A 15,934-nucleotide genomic window follows, 5' to 3' on the forward strand; every position below is an offset into this window, starting at 1 on the left:
GGGTGCCCCTTGAAAGAATGGTACTCCATGCACGTGCTACTGAAAGAGCAAGTGAAGGAGATGGGGCTGAATAATGTCTCTGCTTAGCCTGGCCCCTAAAAATGGGTTCTTACAATGAATCTAGGTGTTTGCTTGTGACTTCTTTAAAAAGTTGAGAGCTGGGGAGAAGGGAGGGGAGGGGAAACTCCGGATAATTAATGACTCTTATTGGATGGGTCCTGATTAATGAGCTTGAGCCACAGCATGATTTATTTTCTCTGTCCCTTCCTGTTTGAATCAATAAAGAGCTGTGAAATCCTGGTTTGAGGATTTGCTGAGGACTTACATTATTTATCTCAAATGTAATTGGTTTCCCGGAGATTTGCCCTCTTTCTGTGTTCAGCTCAACTTGGCAACCACATGCGGCCCCCTGCTGTGGGCCCGCACCTAGGGAGGCACTGCTGAGCAGCAAAGATGGGTGGGACATGCATGGTCTCTGCCCACATCTGGTGGTGAAGGTGGGAAGATGGCACCGACGTACGTGTTATCTACAATCTCTGCATCGTGTGTAGCTCAGGATGCAGTCGGGAAATCCAGAGTGACTTCATGGAGGGACTGACCTAGAAATTGAGCCTTGCCAGGTGACCCTGGTGGAGGTACTCAGGCAGATAGGATGGCATGAATTCAGAGATGGGGAATTGTGGGGTCAAGTTTTCCTGAAGGTGATGGTAATCATGACCACTGAGCACTTGGTATGGTGGGCGTGGTCTCTCAGTCCCTGTAACACTGGCAAATCTTTTCTGTAAAGAGCTGGATGGTAAATATTTAAAGCTTTACGGGCCAAAAGTTCTCTGTCACAGCTGCTCAACTGTGCCGCTGTGGCATGAAAGCATCCAAAGATGACAAGTGAGTGTGGCTGTGTTCCAAATAGAGCTTTGTTTACAAAAAAACAGATGGTCAGCTGGGTTTGGCCTGGGTCACGGTTTGCCAGCTGTTTTATAATACCTTGGGTATAATCCCCATTTCATGGAGGGTAAAACTGAGATACAGAAAGGTTAATGGAAATTCATTTGCCCGGGGCTGAGGGCCAGCTGTACTTGGTCATTTCCAAAGCCTATCCTCTTAACTTCCACATACACCGCCTCCCCCGCAAGGGTTGAGCGCGGTCTGGGATAGAGTGGGTGGATCAGACTGCCTTGAATAGCAGTGTGAAAAGCCAGACTTGAATTCAGTGGGAAGTGGGGAGCTGTTGATGAGTTGTTTTTTTTGAGCAGGAGCACAGCTTCCTAGAGCTGTGCTCTGGGAAGACAAAGTTGCAGTGGTGTGTGGTAGGCTAAAGTGAAAGAAAGGCTCTTCTTTTACATAGTTTTTGGGTAGAGGAGCTCACTTCTTCGGCAGAGCCATTTCTGACCACTGTAGAAGTTCTCCTTGATATACCAGATACCCACATGGCCCCACCATGGCTCCAAGGTGAGGTTGTGTGTGTGTGTGTGTGTGTGTGTGTGTGTGTGTGTACACACACATAAACTTGTTGAAAAAAGTTTGCTTAACCTTGGTTTCTTGCTGGATTGTGTGGACATGCAGAAGACTGGTTTTGGAGAGTAGATCTATTTTAAAGTACCTTTAACTTCCAGGAAGAGAATGAAAAGAGGTACCAGCATCACCTCCCACTCAGCAGTATCCTTGTCCATGACCCCTCCTCCCCTCAGCTGATGATCTTGGGGGTGGATGGCTTTAAGCTTTGGAATGTTTCCACAGTCCTTCGGACGTAGCTTGTGGGATCCCTGTAGTGCTTGAGGGCATCTTGGGTGCATCTCCTAGCTGGGGAAGGGAGCTTGGCTCTAGGAACCAGCCTGGTCAATCTCTGACCTCCTTTTCTTTCAGTCCGTCATAGTCTGTGATTCCAGATGGTGGATGCTTCACTCCTGAAATTCTACCTTGTGAGGGAGAAGGAGAAGGAGTCCCTGAGTCGTCTGTGTCCTGGAGGTTCAGGGGAGAGGCTGGGCTGATTTTGTTCTGGCCCATTTCATAATGCTGGTAGCCACATTTCTAAATACTTTATTTACTGAACACTTAGCATGTGGCAGATGCTATGCCCTTTAGATGTAAAAGTCTTCATAACTGCTTTCTGAAGTAGTCTTTCTTATGCCCATCTTACAGCTGAGTAAACTGAAGCTCAGACAAGTTGAGTAACTTGCCCCAGGGCATTCAGACAGCAAGGGATAGAACTAGGCTTTGGGTTTTTGCTTATTTATTGTTCAATTCTTTCAGCCGGAACATAACTGAATAGGGGAATGAGCCTAGAGTCCGTAGGAGAGTGTCATGGAGGAGGTAAAAGCTAGGAATAACATTTGTATTTGTATTCAGAGAAGGAGCATTGTTGAATGTCTAAGGGATTACAGAGCCAGTCAGCCTGGGTTCAAATCCTGACTCTGCCACTTGTTACCTTGGACAAGTTAGTTTACCTCTCTATGTTTCACATTTCTCTGGAAAAAAAAAAATAGACCTAACAACGGTATCCACCTCCTAGAATAAGTATTAAATGAATTAATATGTGCAAAGTGTTTATACTGGTGCCTGGTATACAGTAGGCACTATAGGTCATTTATTAAGCTCCTACTGTGCATAAATCCCTTTTTAAAAAAAAAAAAGGTTTTATCACTCAGTCCTCATAATAACTGACAAGTAGATGGTGTTGATCCCATTTCATGGCTAAGAAAAACTAGCTTCAGTGAGTTTAAAGAGCTTGCCTGAGGTCCTTCATCCATTCTTCACAGACCCATATTGAGAACTATGTGCTAATGGTGTAACCACCTTGGACACATCACTGGACAAAAGCGATCCAAATCCCTACCCCATGGAACCTTCAGAACTGGGACTTGAACCCGGGTCTGCCTCTTTTCCTTCTCATGTTTTTTCTCTCCCTCTTAACAATCTAATAATCATTGGCATTTAGGACTGGCCGTAAAATGACCAAGATGGCTCCCCATGTCCTTCGCTTTCTCGGTGATCACAGAATCGAAAATGATCTTGCTTTATTAGGCTTTTGATCTCTGACAACTTGAGAATCCTAGGGCAGGAAAGTAACATGGATTTAAGGATTAGATGCCTTGGACCGAGGTATGACACAGAATCATCCTGCGGCGTACCTCTTCAGCTCGTGGGTCTCTGCGGTGGAAGACCCAGCTCTGAGGTTGGGGGTGGGAATAGCCAGGGGGTGTCTGTCCCCTGCTCTTGATGAAGTAGGAAGTGCTTCTCTGCCTCGCCCCGTCTTAGAATGAGGCTCCCTAACGGGTCCCACTCTGCGAGTCCAGTCCCTGGCCTTGTTGTCCCCATTTTACGAGCCTCAAGGGGCAGTGCCCCATTGCTTGAGATTACTCTGGACCCATTGGAAGAATAGAATGGAGGAGAGCCAGGGTGAGGGGAGGGCTCCCCCTGCTCTAGAAGTCACACACAAGATCTCCGAGCAGGCCTGCTGGAGATACAGTGATCACCTCCGTTTGGGTGGAGATGTCATGGGAGTTAGTATGTGAACTTGTTACTAATAGATGGACCAGCAGGGGTACGGTATTCTCTTTTGAGCAGTCATTTGTTCGTATCCCTGTAGGGGAGAAGAAAGGGTGCCGACCTATAGGGCCTACATGTCCCTCTGTAGACTCACAAATCTGTGGAACCTAGTACTCAAAATTGACGAGGTGTCTAATTTTGTTTTTTGGCCTTTTTTTTTTTTTTTTTTTTTTTCCAGTTAGGGAGAAAGATCTCAGGTGAGTTTTCTTGTGCTGTTCTGCAAGAAAAGATTCTCTTGTAGTGACAGTTCTGTGACAGGAGCAGGTCTGTATGTCCCTGAAGGGGGTCTGCCTTCCTGATCCCATGGGTGACCTAGCCTCTGCCTTTCAGGATGCTGTGTGCACTAGTGCTGTGTTTAAATATGTCAGAATTTGCTGGGTTTTTAAAATTCTTATTAGTCACAGAATCCCAACAGTGAAAATGATGCTGGGCTTTTAAATGAAACCGATTACATTCGAGGTGATCGTGAGGCCGTAAATAACGCCACTCACACACGAGTAATTGAGGGGCTCTGTGTTTGTGTACTTGGCTTCTTTACAAGGGACCCAGGCTCCTGAGAGCTCTGCTAACTCAATAGCCCTCCTTACCCTGAAATGGCCCATTAAAAGATGCCTGTTGGGTGGTAACCTCCCCATACGTTTTCTCAATAAAGAGAAAAAGATGGGCAGGGGCGGGGGGAAGGGGGGTGATGGCGGTGGGGCGGGGGAGGCTTCTCTTGCCTTCAGAGGCACTGCCTCTCAAAGCTGTCTGGAGCAGACTGTTGAGTTCTGTGTCCCCATCCCATTCAGGCCTTTGCATGCTTTGAAGCTTTCTTTAGCTTTTCCCTGCCTCTTGATGGCAGAGCTCTCAATAGGCGAAAGCCCGGCTATGGGTAGCTGAATGGCCCTCAGCACGAGGCTCTGCATGTTAATGGCACCGGCTGGCCCAGGGTAGCGAGCTGGTGGGACCCTGGCTGCTGCGCAGGCCCCAGCAGCTGCCTCTGACACGGGATAGGATCTGAGCGGGTTCCTAAAGTTGCCTCTTTGGTTTTTGTTTTTGTTTTTGCAGATCTACACGGACTGGGCCAATCATTATTTAGCCAAGTCGGGCCACAAACGTCTCATCAAGGACCTCCAGCAAGATGTGACAGACGGCGTCCTCCTGGCTCAGATTATCCAGGTTGTGGGTAAGAGTGGGTTTTACGTCGGGGATTGAGGAGTTACGGTGGAGACCTAGAAGGGGTTGTTGAGCTGGGCAAGGGGCATGGCACACTGAAATCTCAGGAGAATACAGTGTTTCTGCCACGTGGGTTGACCATTTATTCGATTCTGTTTTGTGCTTGGGGGTCCTGGGTGCCGGCTTGCTTTTTCCGATAAGAGGACCCCCTTGATGCTCTGAGAAGGGCTGGAAGGAAGTGCTGGTGGTTTGGGGAGGGCTCTCTGTCCCTTTCTAGCCCCTGATCTGTCTGGCTCTCCATTCCCCCCTCTGATGGTATTTTTTTTTTAATGGGTTATTTTGGAAATAAATATTTCCAAATATTTGGTAAATACCAAAAACAAAAGAATGCACTACTCGATTGGTTTAGTCCTGCCAACTTTAATTGGGACTGAGAAATCAAAGGATTGAATTTTGCAGAAGGTTGGTTTTGGTTTTAATACTGGGGGAAGGGAGCTGGGGCCGCATGCTTGGGAGAGAGGGCTCTCCCTGGGAAGGCAGGCACAGGCTGGGCGCAGCTCTGCCTCAAGCCTTAAGACTTAAGGGAAGTGCCCCCTGCATCCCTGCTTGAGAGCTCAGACTCAGGAGGCAGGAGGTCAATTAGATGACATTAGGCTGATTGTTGTCGCTGGCAGCTTCTGTGGCTGCCTCATGCCCAGGGAAAAGGCATAAGGACAGAAGCCCCAGCCCCTTGGGCATGTGTTGTTTTGGAAGAGTTGCTTATCATTCCAGTGTGAGAAAAGTGGCCTTTAATAGTTGTAGCCGTGCTCACATCTGTGGAGATTGTACCTGAAAACATAAGCAAGCTGGCCTTGGCTGATGACTTTTGGAGAACTGCTGCCACTCAGATACAAGGGTCCCTGATGTCCTAAGATGGGTTTCTTAAGATGAGCTTGAGCCTGGTTCCCCTTCTCTGTCTTCCCTCCCCCTTGTGTTAGCTGCCTCTTGCCATGTAACACATGGCCACACACTTTGCATGTACGTATCGTCTCGTGGTTTCTGGGGGTCGGAATGCAAGCATGGCTTGTCCGGTGCCTCTGCAAGGCTGCAGTCAAGATGTAGGCCTGGGCTGGGTCCTCACACGGAGGCTTGACTGGGGAGGGGACCAGGTTCACTCAGTGTTGGCACGATTCACTTCCTTGCAGTTATAGGAGGTAAGTCTTGATTTCTTACGGTTGGCTGGAAGTCTTAGCTCTCAGAAATCCCTCTTGGCTCCTTGCCATGTGCATCTCTTAGTGTGGTTGCTTTTTTATTTAATGTCTGTATATATTTTTGAGAGAGCACACATGTGTGAGTATGAGCAGAAGAGGAGCAGAGAGACAGGGAGGCAGAGGATCCGAAGTGGGCTCTGAGCTGACAGTAGAGAGCCCGATGTGAGGCTTGCACTCAAAAACCATAAGATCATGATCTGAGCTGAAGTCAGATGCTTAACCAACTGAGCCACCCAGGTGCCCACCCCCTCCTGCCGCCAGTGTGGTTGCTTTCATTTTTTTTCAACGCCAGAAAGGGAGAAAGTTTCTAGAGCAAGTTGGCTAGCAATTTGTCATCTACGATGTAACATGATCGTAGGAGTGACATACCATGTCCTTTGCCATATTTTGTTGGTTAAAAGCAAATCGCAGGTCCTGTCCTACTCGATGCGAGGGGCCAGTACAAGGGCTTGAAGCTGAGTGGGAGGAGAGTTGGGGGTCCTCTAGAAGTCTGTCCACTACACTTCTTCCTTTTCATCTCTTTCTCCTCCCACGCTTTTTCCCCCACAAACTTTTCTGAGAATTGTTGACCCCGAATGTCACGTGAGTTTCAGGTGTACAACATAGTGACTCAACTCCATTGTTATACTCACTGCAGGTGTAGCTACGATCTGTCCCCATACAACGCAATTGTATTATTATTGACTATATTCCCTATGCTGTGCCTTTTATCCCCATGACTCCTTCATTCTGTAACTGGAGGCCTGTGTCTCCCACTCCCTTTCACCCATTTTGCCTTTTCCACCCCCTCCCCTTCCCTCTTCCTCTGTGGCCATCTTGGACTGAAACCTATTTTTTCTTCCTCGCACTCTTCATCACTCATGCTAGTCTTTGACAAATCTCTTTCTGTTTTCTCAACATCCCTACAGAGTAGGCGAGATTCACCCCATTTTACAGTTGCAAAAACTGAGGCTCACTGAGTCTCAGCTCAGTATTACCCAACTAGTCTGCAAGGGGATTCTAACCTGGGTTATTTTGCTTCTAAAGCTTCTGTTCCTTGTTCTGCTATATCCTATATCTCCCCACTCAATCTAGAGACACGGAACCCCGTACAAGAATCTACCTCCCTTCACTTCGCGTTAGTAACTATTTCTGGAGTCCTGACTGTGTGCCAGCATTGTGCTCCAAGCTAGGAATAAAGAGACAAGTGTGCAAGGCCTGTAACCTTGGAAGAAAGAGCAGCATCTTCTTGGTGAGGTCCTCAGAGAAGAGAGGACTTGCACTTGAGCGGAGTTTTGATCTCCACATCAACCGTGTCCCATTCGATACGTTAGCAGCACAACTGTGGCTGAATCTGGGGGCTGTGCAGGATTTCTGCCAGGACCTTCTCTGCTTCCAGCCCTGGGAGCAAGAGATAAAGGGGAAAGGGTGAAAGCAAGAGGCCTCACTCTCATCCCAGCTTCCTTGCTTCCAACCATGGGCCCTCAGAGCCCTTTTCCTCCGCTGCCTCTGTTTCTCTGTCTTTAAAATAGGCATGGCCTGATTTTTGTAGCAGTCTTAGGAAGTGCAAGGTAGGTATCAAACATGAAACGTGTTTGGAAACCAGTGTTCCTGGTAACCGCCCTCTAGAAAGGTAGGAGTACGAGGATGACAAGGCTTTGGTATCCGTGTTAGAGTGTGCATGATAGATGTGTTAGGTCTGTCAGGGCTCAGAAGAGGTGAACGGTAGGTAGCACGGGTGTCCAGAATTGACGAAGTATGGTGCTACGGAAATGTCTGCCAGCACAGTTTTTATCCTTGCTCACGGGGAGGCTTCCCTGAATGTATTGAGATGATATGAATTTGCCTAGACAGTGACCTTTCTAGGCCTAAGCCACTGGACCAGTTTCAGGGCTGCCTGTGAGGCCCCCAGGTTGCTTTCCCTCACCCCTCCAAGCAAGGCTCGGTTCTGCTGGGGACTCTGTGAGCAAGGCAGGCATTAGCACCTCTGTCTCTGCCCTGGACTTTACTGGGCTTACACCCTGTGCTCTGTGTGTAGAGGACAGAGACCCAGAAAGTGAGGAGCTGAAAAGGTAGGTACACGTAGGAGTTCTACGTGACTACTCTAGATTGTTTATCAGTCAGTTCAGAGCATTTAATCTCTGAGGGTCTTGTGAATACCCATCTCTTGGTGCAGGAGGGGAGTAGCGTTTTCTGACCAGGATGCTGAACTATTGACCAATTGTACTCTTTACTTTGAAGTCCATGCCTTCTCCCACACGTGTCCTTTAAAATAAAATGTAAAAAGGTGCATACGTATGTGTGTATGTATTTAACATACACATATGTGCGTGTGTATCTCTGTTGGTCTAAGATTTTCCCAGAATTGGAGTCCGTTGTGTGCTGGACAGAATTTTGGTGTTGCAGTTGTTTTGGCTGATGAGCCCCCACTCATTCTGGAAAAGTCCCTATCTTTCCTAGCTCCCCCAGGCAGAGCTGGAGGGACTCTCCTTTATCATTCCATTGGTTTCTGCGTTGGGCCTGGGTCTGAGTGGTCTTTTTCGGCTCCTGGCATTTAACATGGCGGCCGGCATGCAATGATGGTCAAGAAAAATCAAGAGGACTAGGGATTAGACTTTCACTCATTACACTCCTGCTCTTCTACAAGCCTGGTTGGATTGTGTCCAACGGGTGGCTGAATGTTTTCCCTTGTCAGCAGTTAGTATTCTTCTGAATATGCCTCTAAACTAGATGTCATGCTCTCTTCCTTTCCAGGATTCTGTCGCAGGTCTCAACTCAAAGGTTTGGAAGGGATCTCTAAAAGCCCCAACCTGATACATGGTTTTTTTTTCTAGAAAGAGCAGTCAACAGACAGTTAAATACTTCCTGTGATGGGCAGCTTACTACTTCCCCAATCAGCTAGTTCTGTTGATGGCGATTTGGAATCCTTCTGAACCTTTTCTTTGACTAGGTCAAAATCCACCCTCCTTGGTAGTATCTCCCTGTAAGTGCTAGTTGTACCCTCTGTGGCTATGAAGAATGACCATAATCTGAGCCAGGAGCCTCAAAATTGAGGACAGTTGTGGATTAGAACTGTGAAATAAAATAGGAATTCCTATATAATAGGGATAGGAATCTGTACTGACAGAAACATCTACCGGGAGAAGACCGGACTTCGCTGTACTGGGGAACACTAACAAATATAGAGGAAGTTGCAACCATGATGGTAAAGATTAGTTAAGCCAAGAATCTATGGATGCTGACATCTGGAGGAGAAAGTTTGAGGGGCAAGCTACTTGCGTGGTCTCAAAGTGTCTATCCACTGATGGCTTATTAGTTGTAAGGGGAAGGTATCCACACAGGGGAGTATCCAGATGTCATGACCAGGAGATCAAAATTGTATCATTGGCAAGGGGTAGATGGATGTCCTGTGCTTGCTGATGTGATGCCCTGAGAAGAACATAACATCACTTATGTTGAATTCCAGTCAGGGCTGGAAAACCTGAAACTAATCATGAGGAATCTTAGACAAACTCCAATTGTAGAACTTTATTACCAAAAAAAAAAAAAAAAAAAAAAGGCCTATATTGTTCAAAACTATCACTTCTGTGAAAGCCAAAGGCTGAGAAATTGTTCCAATATAAAGGAGATTTAACAGCTGTGACAACTAAATGTGCTACTAGATCCTGTATAGGGGAATAATGCTATAAAGGACATTTTTAAGGCAGTTGGCACAATTGGAATGTTCTAATTGTACCATGAGATCGTATATATTTGCAAAGAACAAGGATGTTAAGTATAAGGGGCAAAGGACATGATCTATGTAGTCTAAAATGATTTCAGAAAAATATACACACATACATACATACAGAGGAGAGGGAGGGAGGAGATGAGAATGGATGGTATTGTGGATTTTCTGTACTATTCCTGTGACTTTTCTGTCAGCGTGAAGTTCCTTCAAAGTAGAGAAAAGAACACATTGAAAAGAAGGCCCATCAGAGGCACCTGACTGGCTCTTGGTTTCGGCTCAGGTCATGATCTTGCGTTTCATGAGTTCGAGCCCCACATCGGGCTCCACACTGACAGTGCGGAGCCTGCTCAGGATTTTCTCTCTCCCTTTCCCCTTGCCCCTCTCCTGCTTGTGCTCATGGGTTGCACATGAGCTCTCTCGCTCTCTCAAAACAAATTTGAAAAATGATAAATAAGAGCAGGCCCATCAAAACTTAGAAGCAGAGAGATGGTCCCTTTGAGAGGACAACCCCTTTCTAGGCCGGGGAGTATAATATATAATGATTGAGGACCAGTGGTGCTGTGAGACCTGACCCATGATAGAGTATAGGGGGTAGAATCAAGGAAGGGTTCCTTGAGGAATTTACCTTTAAGCCAAGACCTCAAACTTGGAGTTAGCTAGGTGGAGCAGTCAGGAGGGCATTCCTGGCAGATGAAGAGTGTGCAGAGATGCTTGGAAGGTAGAGAGCCAAAGGGTCAACGAGGCAAAATCAGGCAGGCTGCCAAGCACAGGGCAGCGAATTCTGGGCTTCTGCCTTAGCACCAAGGCTAGTGGTTGAAGAGTTAATTTTTCACAGCGGGGAGTGCCATGATCAGATGTGTGGCTTGAAGGGAACCCTGAAGTGTTAACCATAGACACTGCTCCTGAGTCTTCAGGTACCCCGGATGGATCAATTCTAGAGTCTGTCTACCTATCCCAGGAGTTGGGTTTCTTGGGTAGTGGGATGATTTGGAGCCCACGCTTTTGTACCATCGCTTCTGCCCTTTAGGCAGAAATGGATCTTTCTCTCCTGCCTTTCGTGTCCTGCTTTCCATGACCGAGGGTCCGGTCTCTGTTCAACCTCTTATTAGTGTGATTATCTTCTGGAGTCATGAGCTGCCCAAAGCCGGCAGTTGCCTGCCAGCCCATCACAGTGCCATCGCCATGAGTTATTAGAGAGGTTTACAAGGCCAGGATAAACAGCATGAATCAAGAGGGAGAGACAGGCCTCCCTCCTCCAGCTTACATTGCTGTCACTCAGGGAGAAAGCCAGAAGGGGGTGGAAGGAGGGTAGGGGAAAAGGGGTGGGAGGCAGGGATGAAAGGAGAGAGAAGGAGGGAAATAAGATGAACAAAAGAGGATTGGAGAGAAGGAGGAAGCAAGGACAGAGGATAGGGGAAGAGATTTCCCATCAGAGGTGACGAGAGCTGATAGCAGCCCATTTTCCATCACCATTTGGGTGGCCTCTGAGCACAACCAGGAAATTCAGACAACACCTAGGATTGTGCCTTCTTTCCATTGATGACCTGCTACTGTTGTGTGTCTTTGGGTAAGTCCTCTGCCTTTCTGGGCAGCCAGTTTCTCTCCTGTTGGCCGGGCTGCCAGCTGCCCTGTGCATGGATGCATATGAAATGTTGTCATCCCTTCCAAAGAAGTCCGCTGGAAAGCAATGAGCTGGTGCCACTCTCCTTACTTGAAAAGTGCACTGAAGCTTTCCAATTAATAACTCGTCACCTTGTATGCAGGCAGGTTACCGCATTCATGGATTGAGAAGGTCTTGAACCTGCTAGAATACATAAATGGGCACTGGCACTTAGGGATGCCAGTTTGAATCATAGTTGAAGACTTGGGGGACAAATGCCTTTGCTTCTTTGGTTATCTACTTTTGTGTTGCAGCCAAAGACCCCCTACCCCAAGTTAACCAAGTTCTTCTTCCTTTTCGGCAGAATCAGAACTGCTGTTATTGTTCTGAGTATTTATGACAGTTATGGAAATTCTTGAGAATTTAAGCAAAGGAGAAGTATTTAAATTACATGAAATTGGAAACTAGGAAGTTCAAGATATTTTTTTGCATTTTTATTAAGCTTTTTGAGTTTGGGCTTAGGCATTTAGTTGATCTCTTCCCGCATATTCTTTAGAGTGGTCATCCATAGGCTCCACTCCATTGGTTTATTTCTAATGTTGTAAAATGGCATTAAGCTCCTAGGAGCTGCAGTATTTGAATTCAGGCAGCACCTGACTGTGGTTTAGGTGACAGACTACAAAAAGGAAGTAGAGTAACAATTAGACCAAGTCCTTTGGCATTTTTATCTAGATGGTATATAAAGAATCTTTAAAATGATTTCCTAAGATCGCAGTTATCCATCCTTTACTTGAATGAGCACTAATGACCTAATGCTGAACTGGGTATTGATCAGAATCTAATGACTTATGACTTTGGCCATCATGAGTATCCAATTGGAAGATACCTTGAGAGACGTGGATTCTCAGAAGCCACACATTATTCTTCATTGTTGTATATCAAAACCCAGGGTGTGAGTGCAGGCCTGCCATAATTTCCCTTGTTTGAAGGCATGCCATTTGTCCAGGATCTTTTTTTTTTTTTCATCTTTAGTATGTGCCTCTGTATTGACAAGTGAAAAGACCATTGCCTCTGAATAGGCAGTAAAACTTTGATTCTTTGAAGCGTTCAGAATACTCATTCCTTAGCTCCTTTCAACAAATATTTGAGTTGGCTTCTGTGTGACCAGCACTGTCTTAAGCTCTGGGGTTACAATAGGAAGCAGATGATAAAGCTTGTTCTTCTGGAGCTGACATGCTAGTGACCTACTCTGACTGATTGTAATTCTGTCATTTTCTGGTGAACTAAAGAACAGATACCCATGAGTCATCCCATTCACTGGGCATTTCTTACGTGCTTTTTAAAGGCTTTATGGCACCTCTTTTGGGGGTAAGGGAAACGGGTAGAAAAGGCTTCCTAAAATGTCTATCCCAGTGTTCTTAAAGAGTTGGATTTCTGAAGATTAACATCTTCTAAGGTAGATCATAGAGTGGAGTATCTGTTAGCCTGAGCAAATTCTAAAGAAGGTGTAGGTTAGCTTGAATGTATACTAACCAGACTATCTCCTAGGAATGAGATTTTTAAACAATTTTCTTCTTTTAATATAATTTATTGTCAAACTGGCTTCCATACAACACCCAGTGCTCATTCCAACAAGTGCCCTCCTCAGTGCCCATTCCCCATTTTCCCCTCTCCCCCACTTCTCCCTTAAACAATTTCTTGACACTAGCTTTATTTCTCCCTTCTTTCTCGAAATAGAGAACACCAGAGGGGTGGTGGGGGGGGGGGAGTCCAATTGAGGTAATGCTGAGCTGTATTATGTATTAGATTCAGGAGTTCTAAAATTGGAGCTTGGGACACTTTGATTTGGTTATTCTTTTCAGATAGTTTTTAATATCTTTCCTCTTCACGGGGATTTTTGGCATCATATTCATTAAAATCTGACATGATTGTTCGTTTGTTTTTGAAATTTGATTTTGTTAGCACTTCTTGAGCCCCGAACACACAAATGTGAAAACCAAAATCTGTATGTCTGCCAGGCTTTCAACAGCATAGCTGGCGGAGACCAGAAAAGGAGTTAAACCTCAAATGATTCAGACCAAAACAGAGGAAGGTACACAGTGCTGAGAGAACAGAGACTTGCATGTGCTTTCTTCTTCTAGGGGTGGGGACCCTAAGTCAAAGGACCAAGGGGACTGGGGAGGAAGCTTACAGGGGCTTCCCAGAGGCAGCAGAATCTCAGTGCTTGACTGTGGACTCCTAGCTGAGTTTGTAGGCTTAACTCAGATGGAGACCTCAGAAAGGAAATTCATATCTTACATACTTTACATAGATGGTATGTATTATTGGGTAAATGATAGCTGCCGTTTGTAGGATACTTACTGTGTGCTGGGCACTGCATGAAGTATTTTTCTGGCATCCTATAGTCTATTTATCATAGCTCTTCCTCTAAAGCAGGTAGTATTAGCTCCATCCTATAGATGGGGAACCTGTGGCCCAGAGAGGTTGAGGGACATGGCTGAGATCACACAGCTAAGAAGCTGTAGATCTGAGATTCAAACGTGGAGGTATCTTTTGCCTCCCAAAGCTAGTGTCCCAACCTCTACATATGTTGCTTTTATGTAGTGCTGCTGTGGCAAACTGAAACCCCCCCCTGCACCCACCATAGATAGCTTGGGCTGTGTCTTATAGGGATTCCTCCTTACTTCACTGTGGGAACCTGGGCCTTTCTTCCTTGTCACTTGGATCGATTTCCAGTTAATTTAACACAACCTCTTTCTCCCACTTCTCTAAATAGCCAGGTGCTATTATGACTTTAGGAGCGTGTTTCAGATCTAACCTGGACTCACTATGTGGCCTGGGATGCATCCCTTTTAAGTCTCGCTCTCTTTTTTCTCTGTGTGCTACCACACAGAGGGAATAGGATTATTAGTAATCCTATTTGTATTAAGCAATATTAGCATTTCTGGCTAAAGATGAGGTGAGACGGCCAACAGACACATGAAAAGGTACTCAACTCGCCAGGGAAATGCAAATCAAAACCACAATGAGATCACCTCACACCTGTCAGAATGGTTAAAACCAACAACACCAGAAACAAGTGTTGGTGAGGATGTGGAGAAAAAGGAACCTTGTGCACTATTGGTGGGAATGCAAACTGGTGCAGCCCCACTGCAAGACAGGATGGAGGTTCTTCAAAAAAATAAAAATAGAATTACCATACGATCCGGCACTACTGGGTATCTACCCAAAGACTACAAAAACACTAATTCAAAGGGATACGTGTCCCCTTATGTTTATGGCATCGTTATTTACAATAGCCAAACTATGGAAACAGCCCAAATCTTTATTGACAGATGAATGGATAAAGATGGACAAACACACAATGGAATATTATTCAGCCATAAAGAATGAAATCTTGCCATTTGCGACATGGATGGGCTAGAGCATATAATGCGAAGTGAAAAAAGTCAAAAAGACAAATCCCACATTATTCTACTCAGGTAGAATTTAGGAAACAAAAGGAAAAAAATGAGACAAAACCAAAAAATGGACTCAACTACAGAGAACAAACTGATGATTATCAGATGGGAGGTGGGTGGGGGAAGGGGATTAAGGAGTGCACTTGTGATGAGCACTGAGTCATGTACAGAACCGTTGAATCACTATATCGTACCCCTGAAACTATAATGCTGTATGTTAACTACGCTGGAATTAATTTTGTTTTAATTAAGTAAAAGGAAAAGATGAGGTAAGATACTTCATCTGTGCCTTTTGTCCCCAGGAGTGGAGTTCTAGCTGGACTGACCCACTCTGAACCGTCCCATCTTCTGTGGGGAGGTCATAGCTGTCTAAGAGCCGAAAGCATAATCAGAGCTCTGTTTCCCAGTCTCCACACATTTCTGTGATGTCCCAGTGCTCCAAGACTGTCGTCAATGCAGTTGTCTCTGCTTTAGATGCCGACGACCTTGCCCCAGCTGTCCCTGGAGGATGGTGGCTGGATGAGTAAGTCCTGAAGCTTGCTAGCTGCGGCTCAGCGTTTCACATGTCTGCGCTGATTGGACAGACCCCCAGGATGGGCCTTAGGACTTGGTTGGCCTCAAGCGTTCTGAACATCACTACTCAAGGTGTTGGGGATGATTGTTTATTTTTCTGACTTGTGTTTCCTTTTTCAGCCAATGAGAAGATTGAAGACATCAATGGCTGTCCCAAGAACAGATCACAAATGGTAAGTGGTACATGGCTGGTGAGTGTCTATATTAAGGAAGTAGCCCTTCCTCTCAATGATAGTGACCGTCTTGGAAACAGCCACACTGTAAGCTTTACTCTAAGGGATTATATTAATAAACTTAACAGCTATTTCCAAGCAGCCGTGTTCTGCTTCTCTCTGATATTTGTTGGCATTTACTAAAAAGTGGCCATGATTTTTACAGAGAGTCTTAGGTCAACATTTCACGTTCCCTGTCTTTCTTGTAGAAACACATTATGCAGACCTGGTGCAAACCTACGCTTGTTGAGAATTTGGACTGTTGGGACTCAGTTCTGCTTTTTCAAAGACACACAGCGATTTCTGTTTGTGTATATGGTGCTAGGGCACAGATGAGGTCATGGCGTCTTGCTCAGAAATGGGGGCATGTGATCTGATTGCCTTCAAAGGTTGGAATGATGTGAAATCAGGACGGTGGCAGGAAATGT

The 15,934-nt window shown here is 45.8% G+C and overlaps 1 protein-coding gene across 29 annotated transcripts in view; it reads left to right on the forward strand.

The window, feature by feature from the left end:
* NAV2 (neuron navigator 2) overlaps positions 1 to 15,934 on the forward strand; it is a 740,939-nt gene that overhangs the window by 466,050 nt on the left and 258,955 nt on the right. For 28 of the 29 annotated variants that reach the window (XR_006714126.1, XM_045484757.1, XM_045484759.1 and 25 more), the window contains 2 exons: positions 4,594 to 4,711; positions 15,415 to 15,467. Coding sequence is in view for 28 of the 29 variants with exons in the window: in XM_045484757.1 (XP_045340713.1) it covers positions 4,594 to 4,711; positions 15,415 to 15,467 (171 nt within the window). In the remaining variant the exon portion in view is untranslated. The remainder of the gene's footprint in view (positions 1 to 4,593; positions 4,712 to 15,414; positions 15,468 to 15,934) is intronic. The other variant, XM_045484772.1, reaches the window with a different exon arrangement.

The sequence above is a fragment of the Leopardus geoffroyi genome, chromosome D1, assembly GCF_018350155.1.
Source record: "Leopardus geoffroyi isolate Oge1 chromosome D1, O.geoffroyi_Oge1_pat1.0, whole genome shotgun sequence".
NCBI classification, from domain to species: Eukaryota; Metazoa; Chordata; class Mammalia; order Carnivora; family Felidae; genus Leopardus; species Leopardus geoffroyi.